General features: G+C 42.6%; 1 protein-coding gene across 4 annotated transcripts in view; it reads right to left on the bottom strand.

Annotated features, from left to right (window-relative positions):
- MTUS1 (microtubule associated scaffold protein 1) overlaps nt 1-22783 on the bottom strand; it is a 156961-nt gene that overhangs the window by 84438 nt on the left and 49740 nt on the right. For 3 of the 4 annotated variants that reach the window (XM_055287019.2, XM_063613047.1, XM_055287028.2), the window contains exon 3: nt 15269-15464. In XM_055287019.2, coding sequence (XP_055142994.1) covers nt 15269-15464 — 196 coding nt within the window. Of the gene's footprint in view, nt 1-3507; nt 3685-15268; nt 15465-22783 lie in introns of those variants that run through there. The other variant, XM_055287053.2, reaches the window with a different exon arrangement.

Below are 22783 nucleotides of genomic sequence, written 5' to 3'. Positions count from 1 at the left end.
GACAATAGATTCACATGAAGGTGTGTGTTACACAAGTATTCATGTGCTTACCTAGTAAAGCAACTGCAAGTAATCACAAAGTTCAAACATATACAGAGCCAGAAACACCTGACATCCTGCCACAGAATGAGATGTTCTCAGTAAAAACTGTAAACTAGAGAAAACATCATGTCTCATCATAAGGTATGTTGTTCTGTAGTTTATACAGCCTAGTGGGAACACAGGTGGGAAGAAGAAGAAAATGAGGCTGAAGAGGTAGGTGTTTACAGGTGGGTGAGATATGGCATTGAATGCCAGACTCGTAATTTTAGATCTTAATTGTTAGGGATGGATATGGTGGGAAGATGTGGGTTGGGGGGGTCGGGGACGCTGAGGCTTTTTTAGCATTTACATCAGAACTTCATTGTGTGGTAGCAGTGTGCAGAACTGACTGAAGACTGAAATCAGGGAAAAAGATAGGAAGCTAGTGTACCGGAACCTGCCAGGGTTAGAGAAGTGAGAATTTTAACTAGAAAATGAAAAGATGATTGAGGTCCATTTGAAATATATGAGTAAGGCATGCAAGTGGCAAGGCCACTAACTACTAAGGTCAGAAAGAGAAAATGCCAAATTAACAGACACAGTTAAAATACAAGACATGAGAATATGTGTTTTTTTTTCCAGTTAATTCAGAGAATATGCCTCTAGCTGTAATTATAAATTGGGTTCCTTAAATACAACTCAACTACATAGAGACAGTTACCATTACAGTAATTATCTACAGTAAGTAGGAATTATTACAAAATCAGGGGAAACCTAAAAGTGACAAGTTAACAATAAGTTATAAGAGAAATAAATTACACATACTCAAAACCGTGGCTGCAGGTCCACTTCCAATTAAACTTAAAGGACCGAATTCTCTCACCAACACTAAATATACATGTTTAACAATTGAGCTTCAATGGTAGAGCATCATTGTATAAATATTAAATAAACCTGACGGGCTTCTTACCAAATAAGTATTATACAAAATCCATATATTTCCTATGTGCCAGGAAAAAAACAGAAAAAGAAATCCCTTACTTTAGTAACAAAAAGGAACTGCACACATAGACACATGCATATGCACTGTTTCTATGAATAAATTTATCAAAAAAGTGCTATTCTGTTGTGAAAATTATAAAAATGAGAAAAATAAAAGTTCTGAACAAGGGTACACATGTGAATTCTTCCATGAATTGATATCTTATTGAATGCTATTGCAATCTGAACCTACATGTGATTGCTTTTAAATGGGGGAAAAAAATTGGATTTTTAAAACATGTTAAAGTAATCTAGATAATTAAGAAGAGCCAAAAAAAATGTAGAACAGAAAAACATTAAGACTACAATTCAACAACAAAAATACCAAAAAACCCAATTTAAAAAGTGGACAAAGAATTCGAATAGACATTTCTCCAAAGAAGACAACAAATAGCCCACAGGCACATGCAAAGATTCTCAATGTCACTAGTCACTACGGAAATGCAAATCACAATCACCGTGAGATACTACTTTGTACCTAATAGAATGCTATCATCAAAACAAAAAGCAAAAACAAAAAATTAACAAGTGCTGGCAAGGACATGGAGAAACTGGAAACTTTGTGCACTGCTAGCGGGAACATAACATGGTGTAGCCACTGTGGAAATGGTATGGTGGTTCCTCCAAAAATCAAACCTGAAGTTACCATATAATCCAACAACTGCAAGTCTAGGTACAGATCCAAAAGATGTGAAAGCAGGCTGGGGGTGGTGGCTCGTGCCTGTAATCCCAGGACTTTGGCAGGCTGAGGCAGAGGATCACCGGAGGCCAGGCCAGGAGTTTGAGACCAGTCTGGCGAATATAGTGAAACCCCATCCCTACTAAAAATACAAAAAACATTATCTGGGCATGGTGGTAGGCACCTGTAATTCCAGCTACTTGAGAGGCTGAGGCAGGAGAATCACTTGAGCCTGGAAGGTGGAGGTTACAGTGAGCTGAGATAGTGCCACTGTACTCTGGCCTGGGCGAGAGAGCAAGACTGTGTCTTAAAAAAAAAAAAAAAGTTAAAGACTCGAGAAGATATCTGTACAACCATCTTCACAGCAGCATTATTCACAATAGCCAAAATGTGGAAGCAACCCAACTGTTCACAGGCAGATGAACAAATAAACAAAAGGTGGTACAGATATACCACGGAATACTATTCTGCCTGAAAAAGGAAGTTGACACATGCTACAACATGGATGAACCTTGAAGACATGGTGCTAAGTGAAATAAGCCAGTTACAAATAATGTATGATTCTCCTTCATGATTACTAGAATAGTCAAATGCATATAGACAGAACATAGAATGATGAGTGCCAGGGGCTGAAAGAAACGGACAACTGGGGGTTAGTAAAATGGATACAGGATTTCAGGGGGGAAAACAAAGTTCTGGAGATGGATACGGAGGATGGCTGCAAAAAATATGAATGTACTTAATGCCACAGAGCTGTACTTTTAAAAAATTGTTAAAATGGCACATTCTGTGCAACATATATTTTGCCACAATTTTTTAAGTTAAAACAAAACAAGGAACTTGTGCAACTAGTTGGAGTAAGATATTATAAAATAATAAAAGTCTTACTGGAATAAAATCATACTGACAGATTAATAAGATGGTATATAAATCTCAGAAATATAAAAATTCAGGATAGGATAGGATAAGGGAGGTATCTTAAATCAGCAAAAACATACTTATTTGTGGTATTAAGATATTTGAATTACCAAATTAAAATTTGAGAAGCAGAACAGTACAGTAGTTAAAAGTTGACAATCTCGAGACAGATCGTCTAGGTTCAAATGTGGCGCCACCTCACACTGCCTAGTGAGCAGGTTCCTTACCGCTCTGCACTTCTGTTCTCTCATATGTGAAAATGGGGGTGATAGGAGTAGTCCTTACCTCATAGGTTCTTGTGAGAATTAAATGAATTTATAATTTTAAAATGCTTAGAACAGCATCTGGCACAAAGTACCATACAAATATTAGCTTTCAGTGCTCACCATCCACCAAAATAAATTAAATTGGATTACAAAGCAAACGGCTTAAGATGAAACCATAAAAAACAATAATTAAACATAGGTCAGTCTTCTTGAGTAGGGACCATCTTATTATACATAAAAACACAGAAAAAGTTAATGGAAACAATACATTTGACAACATAAAAGTGAAAAAAAAATTAAGAAATCACCATATGCAAAATAAAGACATAAAAACAATAGCCAAAGGAAATGAACAGGAGCAGATCAAAAAAAATCCTATGCCCCCAAATATAAGTGAGCAAAAGCTGAGCAAAAGCTCTTGATGGAACAATGAATACAAAGAGTTGGTAACTTTTTTTGTTTTTAAGTTTAACCTCACTGTGTCTAACACCTTTCCTGGCGAGCCAACTGTCATTCCTAATCCCCATCTCCACTGCTTAACTCCATAGAAAAGTTTACAAAGTCAAATACTTGCTTCCCAACCTTTCATGCCAGTAGGGGCAAGAGCCAGATCTGGTCTGTGCCAATCAGACATAAGGATGACAGGGCAAGGGGGTAGCTGCTGCACGTGTGTCCCCCTGATAAATGAAGACAGAGGAGGAGGTTCCTGCCCCGAGATGCTGTCCTTTGCTTCCAGCCTTGGAACACAGTCACAGGAAGTGGTGGCATGCACACGGAACTCCTAGCAGCCATATTTTAACTGAAAAGCCAATGACAAAGCCACATGCTGACGTTTGAGACGAGCGGAGAGGCAGAAAGAGGACATTTCTGAATCGTCAAACCTGGAAGGGCCTGCCTCTAGCCCTCCGAGGAATAAACACACACAGCCTCTGGTTTACGTCCACTGGTCGGGTTTTCTGTCACCTGCTGTAAATTGTGTTCTTAACTACGCCATTCTCCTGCCAGCAGTATTGGATGCAGTTGGTTCCTCCTTTCTCCTTGAAAGGCTTTCCTTACTTGGCTTCAGGGATGCCCCTACCTTCCTGGCTGTTCCTTCTTGACTTTGGAGAGTCCAGGGAGCACCCCAGAGCTATCCTTGACCTGTGCTCTCTACACTTACTGCCTTGGGGATCTCATCCAGTCTGGTGGCTTTAAATATCCTCTATATGGTGCTGAATCCTAAATTTATATCCGTAGACCAGATTTCTCCCATGCACTTCAAACTTGCATATCCAGCTTTCCACTCCACACAGCCTCTTATCAATCATTTCAATTTAACTGAGTTTCGGATCTCCTCTTCCCAACATCTATGTTTCCGCCATCCCTTCCCATCTTGGGTAAAGGCTGCACCATCCTTCCATTGCTCACACCAACATGGTCATGGTCATCCGTGACTCCTCCCTTTGCTCTCACCCCCAATCCAATCTAAGCAAACCTCACTGGCTTTACCTTCAAGCACATACCTAGAATCTGACCAGGCCCCACTGCCACAACCTGGGTCCCAGAAACCATAACCTCTTGCTGTCATCACAGCGACCCCTCCTAACTGATCTCCCTGTTCCTACTTCACCGACATCCAATCTACTCCCATCACAACTATCAGAATGATCCTGCTAACACTTAAGTCACTCCAGTTCAAAGTCAAAGTCCTAATTATGATTTTCAAGACTATACATGATGCATGCTGGCACGGTGCCTCATGCCCATAATCCCAGCACTTTGGGAGGCTGAGGTGGGTGGATCACCTGAGGTGAGGGGCACAAGACCAGCCTGAACAACACGGTGAAACCCTGTCTCTACTAAAAATACAAAAACTAGCTGGGCATGGTGGCAGGCACCTATAATCTCAGCTACTCGGGAGGCTGAGGCAGGAGAATCGCTTAAACTCGGTAGGTGGAGGTTGCAGTGAGCCGAGATCGTGCCATTGCACTCCAGCCTGGGCAACAGAGCAAGAGTCTGTCTCAAAAAAATAAAAAAAAAAAAAAAACAGCAGACACTGTCTCCATTATATACATAAACATATGTGCATGAGAATATGCAAATAGAAAAGGTGCCAAATAGTCATAAATTTTTAAGTTAAAAGCTATTTGGTGGTGGTAAGATGACAGGTGTTTATTTTCTCATTTTTAATTTAAAATGCTATACCTTTAAAATAGCCTACTGGGAAGAGAGTAGTGTAAACTTGATAAACTATCCAATTTGCCTGGTTAAATTCAAGACAAGAGGTAAAGAATAAAACGGCCCCACATCCCTTTCTTGACATTGATAAGAGGCTCTCAGTGAGCCTCTTTTTTTTTTTTTTTTTTTTTTTTTTTTTTGAGACAGAGTCTTGCTCTGTAGCCCAGGCTGGAGTGCAGTGGCGCAATCTCGGCTCACTGCAAGCTCCACCTCCCGGGTTCACATCATTCTCCTGCCTCAGCCTCTCTGAGTAGCTGGGACTACAGACACCCGCCTTCTCTGTTGACTGCCAGAAAGCCAATCTGTTCTGTCCTAATCGCCTGCTGGCCCTCCTCTGTATTTTCACGCCATCTGTACTGACTTTGACCTCGATCTCTACATTCTATATTCTGAGCCGTAACTCCTCTTCTCATTCTACTTTCTAGTACCTTGGTCAAGTCCTGAAAAATATCTCAATCCATGTGCATCCTCCTTACTTCTCAGATCTCAGGGGGCAAAAGTTAAACAGCACAAAGCATCAACATTAAACCAAGCCTGGCCCCTACCTATTTAAGAATGTAACTCTATTACATTATATCATCTCCTATATCACAGAAAGAAAAAAATTAAGCAGACTTTGGTATTTATAATTACACCCTCTTCCAAAATCCTACACTTCTTTTTGTTAAATTATAGTACTATAAGAACAAATGTGATGAAAGAAGAACTGTCACCTCTTCTGTTTGGCAGTTAATACCAAGAAGGCAAAAACCACGTCTTACTCATCCCACAATCCCTCAGTGTCTGGCACATGACTTACCTAACATACAAGCTCTATCTATTAAGTAAATACGTTGCAGAACACAAAGTATTTCAGTAACACTCTAGATTTATATGCTGCAAATGTGATTTTAGTATTCCACCTTCTCGAGTTCATCAAGGCAATAGGACTCTGTATAACTATCCTCATTTGCTTAAATTCAAGGGTAAGCTCCCCAGGCAAAGGCACAGCAACACAGGTGAGTCATAACAAAAACACGGCAAGTCTTAAGAGTGCAGTAATTTGACAAAGAAGCAAAAAGTCCCACATAGCGAAGTTCTCACGATGACTCGAATTGCACAGAAGCACAGCATTCTCGGTGATGCTGTCAGTACCTGCCTCTGCAAGTATGTTCACAAGATGTCTGTGGCTTCAGGTGGGGATTAAACAAAAATAACTGCCTTAGTCACAGGCCTGGAACACGTGTCCCATAACTACAGGAACATTTTAATTCAGAGGGGAATAAACCAAAGACTTAGAGGTGTTACTTCGTTTTCCCAGCTACCGTGCAAAGGAGATGAACAAGGGTCTTCACATGTTCACCAGCAAATTTACTTACCATCTGACACCCACGCTAATAATGCCTGACAGGAACAAAAGAAGGTGCACAGTGAGCCTCCTGGCTCATTAGGAGTCAAGGTTTATGAGCAGAGCTCCATTGAACAATGAGGTGGTGAGATCACTGAGACCTCAAAACTTCACACCAACTTTTTTTTTCTTTTCTTTTCGGAGGGTCTCGCTCTGTCACCCTGGCAAGAGCACAGTGGTGCAATCATAGCTCACTGTAGACTCAAACTCGGGCTCAAGAGATCCTCTTGTCTCAGCCTCTCGAGTAGCTAGTAGCTGAGACCACAGGCGGAAGCCACCGGGCCTGTCTCATCTCTTTATGTCAGCTCTTTTCTGATGGTTTCCTTGGTCTCTATATAGTTTTACTCTTAAACCTCAGGAATGCACACACCCCTCCGAGGTGCTTCCCAGTCTGTAGCCTCCTCCAATTTCACATGCCCCGAACTAAACTCACTATTCTCCTCCAGAAAACTTCTTGCTGCTCTATTCCACATTTCACTTCATGGCACACCACCTATCCAGCCTCTGAAGGTGGCAGCTGGGGAGACACTTGGGACTGTTCACCACCAACAGAAGCGACCAGACACTCTGTCTCCAAATTATTTTAAACATGTACTCTTCTATCCATTCCCAAAAAATGTGTAGCACTCGTGCAAGTTTGTGTCTACAGTATTAGAACTAATCAGCTTCAACCTCCCTCGAGGCAGAGGCTCATCTCTCATTGACCCTGGGACACGTCTGCTCCAGGCATGCTGACTCTGGCCTTGACGTTCCCCAAGCACACGGTATCCTTTGACAACGACACATCTGCACCCTTGGGAACCCCAGGAGCCTCCTCTGCTGGCAAGCTCCTGCAGGCGCATTCCAAACAGTTCAAATGTCACCGCCTCTCCTCCAGTTCTCCCTCACGAGTTAGTGTTGCTGCTTTACTGTGGATACACAGTGCTTCGCACAGGTCTCCATTCAAATCAAGCCAAGCAGTGTTTTTAAACACCTGTTGTGCAACCAGTACACTGTGCTGGGCACTGGAAAATATGAAAATAACTAAGAGCTGAACTCTATCCTTATGGATTTCACCGTCTAGAAGGAGATAGACATGTAAGGAAATAATGAGCATACAGCACTACGAATGCAAAGTAGCAGAGAGGCCAGGACAGCTGAGCTGGGATCTGAAGAGCCAAGAGTTTTCATTGGAACGATTTGCTTAGACACCCCCTTATCCCCTCACCCTCCAACCCGTAAGCTCCTTAAGAGGGCATATTTGCTTAATCCTGTTTGTAGTCTCAGAATCTAGTACGCTGCCCAACACAGAGCAGGGGCTCTAAGCACTTCTTGAACGAACGGGCGAGCCTGCACTGTGACATATTAAGCCTACTCAAGAGTCATTCCACAAAGCAATCTTCTCCATAATTACTGCCAAGTGAGAATTGTGTGAAACGCCTGGAAAAGATCAAGCATTTACAAGTGATGATGTTCTTGAGGATGAAAAGAGGACATGTGCCTCTCAGGCACCCGAATGGCCCTGCTTGGTCGGTCCTGACCTCCTCCGCCCATCCACGTCCTCCAGCCCCCACCACACACAGTGGGTGGTTCACTGTTCCTCACGCACCCTACACCCTGCCTCACCTCGGGGCTCTGCACAGCTGGTCCCTGTGCCTGGAAAGTCCTCCCACCTGACACCCAAATGCCTCCCTCCTCCCTTCCTTTCAGGTGTTTGCCCAAATGTCACCCTCTCAGTGAGGCCTTTCTTGACCACCCGTTTAAAAATCTAATCTCCTTCACTGCTTTATTCTTTCTTTTTGCTTGTTTTGTGTTTTTTGAGATAGGGTCTTGCTCCGTCACCCAGGCTGGAGTGCAGTGGTGCGACCTCAGCTAGCTGCAACCTCCACCTCCCAGGTTCAAGAGATTCTCCTGCCTCAGCCTCCCAAGTAGCTGAGACTACAGGCACCTGCCACCAAACCCAGCTAATTTTTCTATTTTTAGTAGAGATGGGGTTTCACCATGTTGGCCAGGCTGGTCTCGAACTTCTGACCTCAAGTGATCCATCCGCCTCAGCCTCCCAAAGTGCTGGGATTACAGGCGTGAGCCACCATGCTTGGCCCTTTCCCTTTTATTTTTGGATTCATCATCATGAATCCAAAAATGTATTTATTTTCTTAATCCCCTTATTAGAATTTAAGCTCCCTAATGGAAGGAATGGGTTTCTTCTGTGCACTTCATTCCAGTACTTAGAAGAGTTCTTAGCACAAGCCAGCCTTCCCCACATTCTCCTTCACACACATGTGGTTTAATGAAGAATTCACTCATGTCTATGAAAGAAGACATGAGTGTGTCAAGTCTTCTGCATGCATGTAAAGGACCAAGGTTAAGAGCCAGGTGGGGCCAGAACACCTGGCCCATTTCCTGTCTCTACCCATTACCCCACTGTGTAACTTCTGACACGTTACTGAAGCTTTCAGACCCTCAACTTCCTCATCTCTAGAATGGGGATAATCACAGTATCCCTACTAGGACTTATGAGAATTAAATGAGATTATGCATTTAAAAGAGGGCTTAGCACTGTGCTTGGTGCACACAGGCACTCAAAACATGTTAGCGACTAATACTGTTTTTATGAAAAGAGATCCTGATACACGCTCTAAGGAAAGTGATTTAATTACATACAAACATAGAAACATCTATTAGTGACACATTAAAGTTAGATTTTATTCACATTTTAGAGACAGGGTCTTGCTCTGTCACCTAGCCTGGAGTGCAGTGGTGCAATAATAGCTCACTGAACCCTCAACCTCCTGGGCTCAGTGATCCTCCCACCTCAGCCTCCTGAGTGGCAAGGACCACAGGTGTGTGCCACTTGCCCAGCTAATGTTTTTATTTTTTTGTAAAGACAGGGTCTCACTCTGTTGCCCAGGCTAGTCTCAATCTCCTGGGCTCAAGTAACCTTCCCACCTCATCCTCCCCAATTGCTGGGATTACAGATGTGAGCCACCATGTCCGGCCTCAAGTTGGCTTTTAGAGTAACTTATTGGGTAATAACCTCTGATTTTTAGTAATTACTTTATTCAAGTATGTGAAAAATCTCTCATAATTTTGCTTACTATCTCTCTCAAATTCTCGTCTAGAAAAGTTTAAAAGGATACGAAAGTATTTGAAGAAGATTTTAAATTCCCTTTAACACGAAATGAATGAAAAACAATCAGTTTACATAAACCACGAAAGCAATAACTTAGCAAGAAAGAAGAGAAAGCTGCGACGATAGGCAAGTCACTGCAAGTTTCGGACGGACTACTGTCTTGAAAGGAATTTACTTTATCAACCCACAATAAACTCAACTGAAATAGAGTTCCCCTTTTGAAATGTGGTTTCTCTTTCTCTAGAAGAAAACTAAAAACCATCTCTTTCAGGAGGCCTTTCTTCACCGACCCGCCCCTGGACATTCTTCTCATGGGGCCTCTTCCCCACCCATCACCATTCTTTGTGCCGCTTTGTGTTTGCTGCATAAACACGCACTCTCCCCTCCTCGGTTAGCTCACAGGAGTCACGGGGCAGGGAGAGCATTCTGCGCTACTTCTGTAATCCTACCTGGCTCAGGCTGGCCACTGAAACAGCAACTCATGTGTGTAGAGAAGAACACAGATATTTATCATCTAAAACCTGGGAAAAGCTGGTATTGCCTCCAAAAGAGAGTGAAGGCGGGTCTCTATGAAGATGTCTGAATTGATCATGAAAGATTTACTCAGCAGTTATTTATTCAACAGCATTAATTTTATTTATTATTACTGTATCTTTTATTAAGTTCCGGGGTACATGTGCAGGCTGTGCAGGTTTGTTACGTAGGTAAACGTGGACCATGGTGGTTGGCTTCACCTACTAACCCATCACCTAGGTATTAAGTCCAGCATGTATTAGCTAATTTTTCCTGAAGCAGCATTAACTTTCAACAGCCACATAAAATCATTCACATCAGAGTTAATTGACATCAAGCTTTAAACCAAGGCCTGAAAAGAAAAGCGCTACAGTTTCTAAACCATTCAGTTGGGCAACAAGAATTTTAATTTTTAAAAAATTAAACGTTAGCCTGGTGTGGTGGTTCATGCCTGTAATCTTGGTACTTTGGGAGGGCTAGGAGGATCACTTAAGCCCAGGAGTTCAAGACCAGCCTGGGCAACAAAGTGAGACCCCCCCCCCCCCATCTCTACAAAAAAATACAAAAATCAGCTGGGCATGCTGACACACACCTACGGTCCCAGCTACACGGGAGGCTGACACAGAAGGATTGCTTGAGCCCAGGAATTCAAGGCTGCAGTGATCTATGGAGGAGCCACTGCACTCTGGGCTGGACGACAGTGACACTGTCTCAAAAAACAAACAGAAAACAAAAAAACAAATTAAACTTTGTTTTATTGTTAAAAATAAAACTCAGGCCAGGTGCAGTGGCTCCCAACTATAATCCCAGCAATTCGGGAAGCCTAGGAAGGTGGATCACCTGAGGTTGGGAGTTCGAGACCAGCTGATCAACATGGAGAAACCCCATCTCTACTAAAATTACAAAATTAGCCAGGTGTGATGATTCATGCCTGTAATCCTAGCTACTGGGGAGGCTGAGGCAGGAGAATCACTTGAACCTGGGACGGGGAGGTTATGGTGAGCCACGATTGCACTCCAGGCTAGGCAACAAGAGTGAAACTCCATCTCAAAAATAAATAAATAAAATAAAACTCATGGTCATACTAATAGTATTGAGATTAATAATGTGACGGTTAAGAGCATCACTGGCTGGTCTGAATCCCACCTCTACCACTTAGCTGTTTAACACTGGACCAATTATTTAACTTTTTTGTGGCAGATTCCTTGTCTATAGAATAGGGATAAGCCTCACAAAGTTATTGTGAGGATTAACTGAACTTACAGATGAAATTACTAAAACTGAGCCTGGAACTCAACATATACTTAACAGTCTGAGCTGCAATCATTCACATTATAATAATTACTATTACAAATAATTTTCACCACTATCTCATCTTATTTCAGTACATTTCCAAAGAAGCAAAGGTACTTTAGATTTGGTTTGTTATAATCTCTTATAATCTGGTCTCATATAAATTTCTGCATTTTGACAAGTAAAATGGAACAGCTCTTTGGGAGGCCAGGGTGGGTGGATCACCTGAGGTCAGAAGTTCCAGACCAGCCTGGCCAACATGGTGAAACCCCATCTCTACTAAAAATACAAAAATTAACTGGGCTTGGTGGTGGGTGCCTGTAAATCCCAGCTACTTGGGAGGCTGAGGCAGGAGAATCGCCTGAACCTGGGAGGTGGAGGTTGTAGTGAGCCGAGATTGCACCATTGCACTCCAGCCTGATCAACAGAGCAAGATTCTGTCTTTAAAAAAAAAAAAAAAAGAAAAAGTAAAAGGAACAGCTCCATTGGGTTTAATTACAATTCCTTCTCACATTCATTTTAAAGCTTCAAGAAAATGGCTGTTTCAACACTGGGTCTGCTTTTCTACTTAAGTGTTCTGAAAGGATTTATTGAAAACCCCAAATTGGCTGGAACATTCCTGCCGCTTACCTTTCAGCAGAGTAACTGTGAGTCAGTATGGTGGATATCCATTTGGTTTCAATTTGCTGATACACACAAACACTTCACTGTACAATCAATGGCAACAGGATCACAGGGATCTAAAAGCACATTGTTTCTGCTCCTTGATTTTTCTGTTCTACTTTTAACTCTGCAGTGATTGAGTTTCTTGTCCCCCTCAAGAAACACCTATCAATTTGTTGAGAGAATCCCAAAAAATTAGTTGCTATTAATTTTTCTGTAAAACATAACACGGTAGAATCAAATTAGTCTTCTTAGTCAGCTTGGGCTGCCATAATAGTAATAATACCAGATGGGGTGCCTTAAACAATAGAAATTTGTTTTCTCACAGTTGTGTAGGCTGGAATGTCCAAGATAGGGGTGCCAGCTGATCTGCTTCCCAGCAAGGGCCCTCTTCCTGGCATCCAGATGGCCACATTCTCATTGTACCTCACATGGTGAGGACAGTTCCAGTGTCTCTTCCTCTTTATTATTTTATTTTATTTTTTTTTTTTGAAAGAGAGTTTCGCTCTTGTTGCCCAGGCTGTAGTGCAATGGCCCGATCTCGGCTCACTGCAACCTCAGCCTCCGAGGATCAAGGAATTCTCCTGCCTCACCCTCCTGAGTAACTGGGATTACAGGCACCTGCCACCACCCTCGGCTAATTTTTTTTGTATTTTTAATAGAGACAGGGTTTAGCCACGTTGGCCAGGCTGGTCTCAAACTCCTGACCTCAGGTGATCCACCCGTGTCGGCCTCCCAAAGTGCCGGGATTACAAGCATGAGCCACCACGCCCAGTCCGTCTCTTCCTCTTTTTCTAAGGGGACCACCCCTACTGGATTAGGATCCCACTCTTATGACCCCATTTAACTTTCATCACCTCCTCACTGGCCCTGTCTCCAAACACAATCACATCGTGGGTTGGGGCTTCAACATATTAATGTAGAGGGACCCAAGTATTCAGACCATAAAAGTCTTCTAACCAGTCAAATATAAAACTCAAATTCAAATCCAGAATGTTTCTGGTTACATTAACTTTTTTTCCGTTCAGATACAGAAAACCACCCAGTAAAATGTAATTAGTTTTTAACTCAGACTGAAAAATCTGGATGCATAACTCAGTTATCAAGCTCATTGACACAGGATGACAAAGCTCAAAAACATGTCCTGTCTTTTCACTAAGACTAAACAGATCCACTTTTCTCTAAGAGACATTATGCAACACAGAGTAAAAGGACTTAACAACTGCTTCCCTGCTGGGTGGGACTGATCGCCTACATAGAAGGATTCTTTTTCAGTGTATCCTGGGTATTGGCCTCATTTCTTAAAAGTATGTGTGCTCAGATTTTCTGGGATTCAAGCACCACGAAATTCAGAGAATCATACCAATAACAGCAGTTACTCAGAAAATTAGGTGAGCTCCAAATTGTGGCTAGAAAGGTAAGGGCTGTAAAAGTTGACAGGGTCTTAGATTCTCAGACACTTACACTTTCCAGATGTGAAGATGAAGCCCGGGGAGAGGGAAAGACTTGCTCAGGTAGCGTAATGGGGCCAGAATGGAACTAAAACACAGAGCTCCTAACTGCAGGCCAGGGGCCACACTCCAATGCCACCAAGCGACAGGTGTTTCTCACAGAGGAGGAAGGGAGCTGCCCATTCTCTGCAAACACCATGAGCCTTACTGGACAACTACAGTAAAGACTAGAGCTTTTTCTTCTCCACCAAGGGACAGGGTTGTGCTCTGCTGCTCAGGTTGGAGTACAGTGGCATGAACATAGCTCACTGCAGCCTTGGACTTCTGGGCTCAAGTGATCTTCCTGCCTCAGCCTCCTGAATAGCTGGGACTACAGATGTACACCATCATGCCCAGCTAATGTTTTTTTGTTTTTGTTTTTTTCAGAGACAGGGTCTTGCTATGTTGCCCAGGCTGCTCCTGAACTCCTGGCCCACTTTGGCTTCCCAAAACACTGGGATTTCAGGCATAAACCACCACACCCACCCAGGACTAGAGCTTTCATCTCACTCATGCCTTGACTCCCCAGGTGTGGCAATATCCCAAATAAGAATCACTGTTTCTCCCAATGGCTTTTGGCTTCTGTTTTCTCCCAAATGATGAACACTCCAAGCTAATAAATTCCTATTTCCACCCAGATCCTCTGGGGATGGAGCCATGTGCTGCAAATCCCTCCTTCCTCCAGTCAGGCCTCTGTGGTCATGTCTCCTTGACCTTGACACTAGGCCTGAATCTAAATAAACAGCCCGTAAAACATTTCTGAGCATTACAGGCTTTCACATTTGAGGCTTCATGGTAGGGTTGAAAAATGAAACCTACAAATACTAAATTGTAGAGAGGTACAGAGATCTTCTGGGATTTGCTCACTTTCATTAGTTTCCATAAAACATTCTCACATGTGTGGACACATAACTATTTGCACAAGGGAACTTACTTCTAAATTGATTTGACATGACTTTAATTTGCTCAAGGTTGTACCGGCAGAAGTAAGGTGTGTTCTTTGCAAAGTGTTCTCAGTCAACTGGAATGGCTAGCAGGCTTTGCATCCCTGTGACACAGGGTTGACTTTTCCATTCCTTTGTAACACAAATCTGTACGTCTGCCAAATTTAGTATGATACTTAATAGCTATTCTTGAGGCGCTCAAATTTCATTGGCCTAACATGACTTTAAAAGTACAAATTGTAAGAAACAAGCCAACATAAATAAAAGTTCACATTAGAAAAATTTAACTTTTTAGTCACCCTCATATCCTTCCTAAATCCATCATACATCTTTCAGTAAAATTAAAAAAAAATTAATCTCTTCACATGTATTGAGGGCACACTATGGACCTACTGTACAACACTTCAGCACTGTTAAGCACTTAACCCTTTGAAAAAAATTAATGAAATGATTCGAATTTACAACAGCCACCCAATTGTATATTTATGTATACATCCTTCTGAATAGCTTCTAAGATGGTTTATACACCTATACCTCTCTCCTCAACTAGGCTTTGCCTTGCTCAAAGATAAGGGATATATGTTGTTATCATCTACCTTCTCTGCTCAGGATGCTGGTCCACAAAAGGACGAATGCTTTAGTGACACAAGGCATTAGACCTATAAACATGACTGTCAAATTTTACATTCAAATAACTCAAACTATTGAACTGTTTTATTCTTACCAGAACTGGACACACGCCTGATCCTCTGAGGAGATACGGCTCGATCAGCACTGGGATTTCTATTGTCGCTGTTCCGCCTCAAACAGGAAACAGGGGGCCCCACTTTGGCTTTTGGAGCAGCTATTTGCCTCAAACCGCAGGAGTCAGGCTTGGATATATTCCTACCTGAGGTGGTGGTTGTTTTTGAAGCAGAGCCCTGTGAAAATAACAGTTAAGACTGTAAACCAAAAATAAAATCCTAAGCCTCCCATCTGATTGAATGGGCCCCTCCTCTAGGCCAAGGGAATTCCAAAGAAACCTAAAAAACAAGTTCAGGCCATGATGGCAAAGAGGTCAAACATGCCTCATTATACTCTCCTCCCTTTAGAATTCAGGCACAACTGAGCAGCATTAACATTAAAACAGAGACCTTAACTCAGACAAAACAGACTCTTCATAGCAAAAAGACACTAAATTCCAACCTGACTCTAGTATAGCATCACATGACAGACAGCAAGCCCTGAAGTAAACTGAACTATTTTACCCCAAAAATATTTTTCTTTAACACATTTTGAAACGGCCCTGCAAAGCGGTCTCTTGTAGGGGCAAATTTACATTCCAAAGAGAACCTTCTTCCCTTCCCAGATCTTTGGTCCCAAAGAAATTAGCTGAGAGTCTAGCACCTTTTAAAAGTCTAAATAGGTAATATTTGCCATTTATTGCCTTTAAAGGCGGCCACCTATGAGATTTCATCTACATAATAAGAACCTTGGTTTCCACAGCCCCTTATCTTAACCGAGACACTCCTTTCTATTGATTCCAGGTCTTTGGATAATAACTTCTTTTGTTTTTTGTTTTTTTTGACAGGGAGTCTCGCTCTATCGCCCAGGCTGCAGTGTAGTGGCATGGTCCCAGCTCAGTGCAACCTCTGCCTCTCGGCTTCAAGTGATTCTCCTGCCTCAGCCTCCTGAGTAGCTGGGATTATGGGTGCACGCCACCATCAATCTTTTTACTTGTAGTAGAGACGGCTAATTTTTGTATTTTTGTAGCTAATTTTTGTTTTTTGTTCTGGTATTTTATTTTTAGTAGAGATGGGGTTTCACCGTGTTTAGTAGAGATGGGGTTTCACCATGTTTTTTTGTTTTTTTTTTTTTTGTATTTTTAGTAGAGATGAGGTTTCACCAAGTTGGTCAGGCTGGTCTCAAACTCTAGACTTCGTCATCTGCCCACCTTGGCCTCCCAAAGGGCTGGGATTACAGGCGTGAGCCAATAACTTAATTCTTTAAACGAACTGCCAATCAGTAAATCTTTGAATCCACCTATGATCTGTAAGTCCCTACTTCAAGATGTCTCATCTTCCCAGACCAAACTAATGTATATCTCAAATGTATTGACTGATGTCTCTTGTCTTCCTAAAATGGATAAAATCAAGCTATAACCCAAACATCCAGGCACATGTTCTCATGACCTCTTGAGGATGTGTCATCGGCCATGGTCCTCATATTTGGGTCAGAATAAGTCTCTTCAAATGTTTTAGAGTTTGGCTTTTTTCATTAACAAAATTTTAATCCAGATCATACCTTCCCCATACCACTTCCCTGTGGTATTAGCTGTGCGAAAGGAACAATTTCTAAGTGGACATGTACAGTTATCCCTCGGTATCAAAAATGGTTAGTTCCAGGAACCTGGCAGATATCAAAATCCATGGACACTCAAAACTCTTATACGAAATGGTGTAAGGTTTGCATATAACCTACGCACATCCTCTCATATACTGTAAATCATCTCCACATTACTTACAGCATCTACCTATTACTCGTTTCAGGTGGATTCAACATAGTATTCAGCATGTAGTAAGTTCAAGTTCTTCTTTTTGAAACATTGCAAATTTTTTTTCTGAATATTTTCAATCTACGTTTGTCTCAATCCACAGATGTGGAGGCTGCAGATAAAGACAGCTGACTGTATTCAATTTGCATTTTTACTGTGAAACAATTAAAACTCTTCACAGCTTACTCTTTAGTTCACCATAGTCTGCCTTTGTACCCATTACTGAGAGTGTACTCAAGATCACCAGTGTCACAAGTTAAATTCGAGCTAGTTTTCAATCCTTTCCCTGGGGGCTCTCTCTACCACATCCAACATTGACAACTCCATGTGCTGGTTTCCTGACAAAGCTCTTTCCGGGTTTTCCTTCTACCTGTCCGGTCATTCTTTTTCTGGGTCCTATTCTTCTGCACCTTTGGAAGCTAGTGATATAATCTGGATCTGTGTCCCCACCCAAATCTCACATCGAATTGTAATCCCCAGTGCTGGAGGAAGGGCCTGGTGGGAGGTGACTGGATCATGGAAGCAGACTTCCCCCTTGCTGTTCTCATGACAGTGAATTCTTATAAGAGCTGGTTGTTTAAAAGTGTGTCACCTTCCCCCCTCACTCTCTTCCTCCTCCTCTAGTTATACAAAACATGTCTGCTTCCCCTTGGCCTTTGGGCCTGGACTGTAAGTTTCCTGAGGCTTCTGCAGCCTTGCTTCCTGTACAGCCTGTGGAACTGTGAGTCAATTAAACCTCTTTTCTTTATAAATTACCCAGTCTCAGGTAGTTCTTTATATGGCAATGTGAGAACAGACTAATACAGCTAGTCTTCATGAAGACCTAGCCTTGGCCGTGTTCTCTTTCCTCATCATGTATTCTTCCTACATGATCTTGGCTGCTGTTTCAGTTGCCACGTGCACACTGGTAAATCCAAATCCACATGTTCAACCAGTACTCTCTCCTGAGTTTCCCATACACCTAACTTCTTTCTATACATCCCAACTCAGCATCCTTCAAGCACCTCTACGTATTAGTCCATTTTCACAATGCTGATAAAGTCACACCTGAGACTGGGTAATTTATAAAGAAAAAGCAGTTTAATGGACTCATAGTTCCACGTGGCTAAGGAGGCTTCACAGTCATGGCAGAAGGTGAAAGGTTCATCTTACATGGCAGCAGACAAGAGAGAATAAAAGCCAAGTGAAAGCAGTTTCCCCTTATAAAACCATCAGATCTCATGAGACTTATTCACTACCACAAGAACAGTATGGGGGAAACCGCCCCCATGATGCAATTATCTCCCACCAGGTCCCTCTCACAATATGTGGGAATTACAGAAGCTACAATTCAAGATGAGATTTGGGTGGTGACACAGCCAAACCATGTCACTCAACTTACTAACATACAGCCCTTATAGAATACTATTCTAAATTCTAAGTATATGTATCAATTCACTTAACCCTCATAATAATCCTGTGAAGTTGGTAGGTTTATTTTACCCCATTTTAAAGAACAAGAACATGAAACATTTTCTAAAATGAAACTCACTTTCCTATCTATCTTAAAACTTATCTCTTCCCATATTCACCACAACATACCCAGGCACCCAACTTCAACAATGAAAGCTATTTCTCTTTTCCATCTGCTGCCATTTCTCACCAAGATTACTGAAACCATGTCCTCAGGATCTTTCTGGTCTCTTCAGCTTCCAATTCATCTTTTATCTGCCTGCTAGGGCAATCTCTCTCAAACTCAAATAGGGTTAGACACCTTCCGTCTCTCTTCCAGGTAACAGCTCTTCTTCACAAGGCCCAGCAATCCTTTCGCATCTGGAAGCCCCTGCCATCCTCCTCACCTTATTCCCTACTGCTCAGGGTTCTATACTCCCAGCTCCCATCACACCTACTACCTAGAGCCCCCTAAATCAGAAAATCTTCTCATATTTCTTCATCTTTGTACGTGATATTCCTCTACCCAGAATACTTGCCCTTCAAGTTCCAGCTAGTGACAACATGTGATGTCCCCATAAGCCTTCCTTGACAACTCTGCCCATCACCACATCTTGTTCCCCCTCCTGCAGCACAGCAGTCTACTCACACTCCCAACTTAGCAATCAACATACCCTTGCTGGTTTACTATATTGATAGAGGCAGGAGGCAGAGAAATTCTAGGCAGACAGGGGCAGGTCCCCAGCAAAACCCCACCTTCAAGGCAAAAACCCTGAAACCCACAGCCCAAAATGAGAACTTCTATCCCTCTTTGCCCACTCTCTCCTAATTAGTTCTTTCTGAATAATGTCTTTTTACCAATTGAATGTTGCCTTTTCCAAAACTACCTATGGCCTGCTCCGCCCCCACATCCCATTCCTATAAAGACCCCAGATTCACTCGGTAGAGGAGACAAGCGGCTTGACTGATGTATTAGCCCATTTTCAAGCTGCTGATAAAGACATACATGAGACTGGGCAACTTAAAAAAGAAAGAGGTTTAATTGGACTTAGAGTTCCATGTGGCTGGGGAAGCCTCACAATCATGGTGGAAGGCAAGAAGGAGCAAGACATGTCTTACATGGACAGCAGCAGGCAAAGAGAGCTCGTGCAAGGAAACTCTCCCTTATAATAACCATCAGATCTCATGAGACTTAATCACTATTATGAGAACAGCATGGGAAAGACCTGCCCCCCATGATTCAATTCCCTCCCACTGGGACCTTCCCACAACATGTGGGAATTCAATATGAGATTTGGGTGGGGACACAGCCAAACCATATCAACTGAAGACATCAGAGGACAGCTGAGTCTACTGTCATATCACCCTGAACACACCCAATCTCGTCTGATCTTTGAAGCTAAGCAGGGTCAGGCCTGGTTAGTAGTTGGATGGCAGACAGACAGCTGGACTTTGGAGGAGAGATGGCTTAGCTTTGGAGAAGAGCCAACTGGAGATGGCCAGACTTCAGGGAAGATTATCTGCCCATCCTGTACCCTCTTCAGCTACCCTCTCTGCTGAGAGCCACTTTCATCCCTACATAAAATTATCTGCCTCCATCATCCTTCAAGTGTCCATGTGATCCAATTCTTCTTGGACAGTGGACAAGAGCTTGGGACCCACCAAGTTTGGGTACCCAAAAAAGGTTATCACACTGACCCTTTGCCCTCACTACTGGAGGGCAGCTGCCCCACACAATGAGGCAAAGGTCCCACTGAGCTGATGACACACCGCTGTCCACGGATGGTGGAGCCAAGAGAACACTGTAACATGCCCTCTGGGGCTTTGGGGGTCACAGACACCACCACCTGGGCACCACTGCAGGGCCTGCACAGAGTCTGCTCCTGCCAGTGCTCAAAGTGGCTGGCTGGATCCTGTACTCACCTGCCCACACACTCCTGCCCGCAAGAGGTTGAGCATGGTGGGCTGAATAAATGGGGCGGCCCCACTGCAAGTTTTACAAATGGGTTGAGAAAAACTCCTGCAACAGTATTACCCACTGCACTAGGCATGTAGACAGGGTATCTTTTTTCCCTGTATCCTAACAATCATCACCATATATACAATACATAGTGGGCACCCAATAAATGTTTCTATTCTACATACAGGAAATGGAAGCCTGAGCCTTACAGTGTGAATTCCACCACCAAACTAAAATTTGCATTCTCCCTTTACATTAATGTAATGCAAAAATAAAATTCGAAGCCCCCCCAACCATCTGAAGGGACCACTTCTCGGCCAAGGGCATTCCAAGGTTAACCTGAAAAACTAGTACAGGATATGAAAGGAAGGGGGAGTCAGACATAATCATACTCTCCAAACGTGTGGAATTCAGGCACAGCTGACCAGCATTAACGTCAACAAAGACCTTAAGACGGATAGAACAGACTCTTTTAAGTCTGATAAGAAACATTTACAATCAACTCCCACTGAAGCCGGCTACCTGAAGGTTTCATCTGCATGATAAAACCTTGGTCTCCACAGCTCCTTATCTTAACCCAGACATTCCTTTTTGTTGATTCCAGGTCTTTGACTCTTTGAACCAACTGCCAATTAGAAAATCTTTACGCTGGGGATGGCGGCTCAAACCTGTAATCCCAGCACTTTGAGAGGCCGAGGTGGGCAGATCACATGAGGCCAGAAGTTCGAGACCAGCCTGGCCAACACGACAAAAGCCAGTCTCTACTAAAAATACAAAAAAATTAGCTGGGTGTGGTGGTCCTCACCTGTAATGCCAGCTACTCAAAAGGCTGAGGCAAGAGAATCACATGAACCCGGGAGGCAGAGACTGCAGTGAGCCGAGAGATCACACCACTGCACCCCAGCCTGGGCAACAGAGAATCTGTCTCAAAAAAAAAAGAAAAGAAAAAGAAAAAGAAAATCTTTAGATCTGCCTGTGACCTGGAAGCTGCCTCCACTTCCACTTGTCTCTCCTTTCTAGACAGAACCAATGTATACCTTACATGTACTGACTGATGTCTTATGTCTCCCTAAAATGTGTAAAACCAAACTGTACCTGGATCACCTTAGGCACATCTTCTCAGGATCTCCTAAGGGCTGTGTCATGGGCCACTGGTCACTCATATTTGGCTCAGAATAAATCTCTTCAAATATATTACAGAATTTGACTCTTTTTTTGACACAAAGAATAACTGAGCCCAACAGAGACTTAGTAACCTGCCTGAGGTCACTTTGCCGAGTAAATGGTGGAGCTACAATTTGAAAGTACTCCAAAATCCGTGCTTGTAAAGCAGCATGTTCCCCGCCATCACTCTTCTTTCTTTAATAAATCACAAGTGTTAATTTCCAATAGATATACATAAAGCCCAATGCTGATGGCAGTCAAATTCATACATTAGCTGAATTAGACAATAACTTAGCAGGCCAATCACCCATGAGAACAGCTGGAGGTCATGTTTTGGCACTGGAGAACAATACAGAATTGGCCAAGAAAAGCAAGTGACTGTACACAAACTAACAAAGATCTTCTGTCTTTGGCTACGTTAAATTAAAGCTGGCTAAATTCATCTCCCAGAGAAAAATCTTCTTTTAAAAAGTAACCCAAAAGTTAACCTCCCAGAGAAAACCTTCTTTTAAAAAGTAAGGCAAACTTCTCATCAATTTATAAAAGTGAATCTTCAGCAAATCACTTATTTTGCCTTTCAGAGCCAACATTCCAAAAATTTTGAAACCCTATGGTGTATGGAGCAGAAAAGGCCAGGGTTCCAGTGAGGGCTCTGAGTGTGAATCCCAATTTTACTATTTACCAGCTGTGCGAGTTTTAAGTGACCAAACTGAAGTATTAAAATATCGACAACAATTGCCCTGTTGTTATTGGGAAGAGTAAATAACAATGTATGTAAAGCACCTGAGCATTACAGGGCCCATTAAATGGCATAATATAACTAAGGCACCTGAGCAAAGTGCCTGAGCCAGAGCAAGCACTGAACAAATATCAATTCCTTTCCTTTTAGGTAAGTCTCCACTCCCTTTATCTCACACACTATCATGAATACATAACCTCTGTTGTGAGGAGCTACATCTGGCCCCGTTTCAAATAAAAATCAAGCTCCTTCTTCCAAATAGGAACTTTTCTAACGATTTAAATAAACCCTGACCACCAATGAGCTTTGAAGTTGCAGGCAGCCTAGGGATTCACTAAACTCCAGGCCTAAGGCAGGCCAAGGGCCAACAGGGCAACAGTAAAAATTAACATCCAGCTGGGCACGGTGGCTC

Source organism: Symphalangus syndactylus, chromosome 1 (assembly GCF_028878055.3).
Source record: "Symphalangus syndactylus isolate Jambi chromosome 1, NHGRI_mSymSyn1-v2.1_pri, whole genome shotgun sequence".
NCBI classification, from domain to species: domain Eukaryota; kingdom Metazoa; phylum Chordata; class Mammalia; order Primates; family Hylobatidae; genus Symphalangus; species Symphalangus syndactylus.
This window is presented reverse-complemented; position numbering and strand designations above follow the sequence as displayed.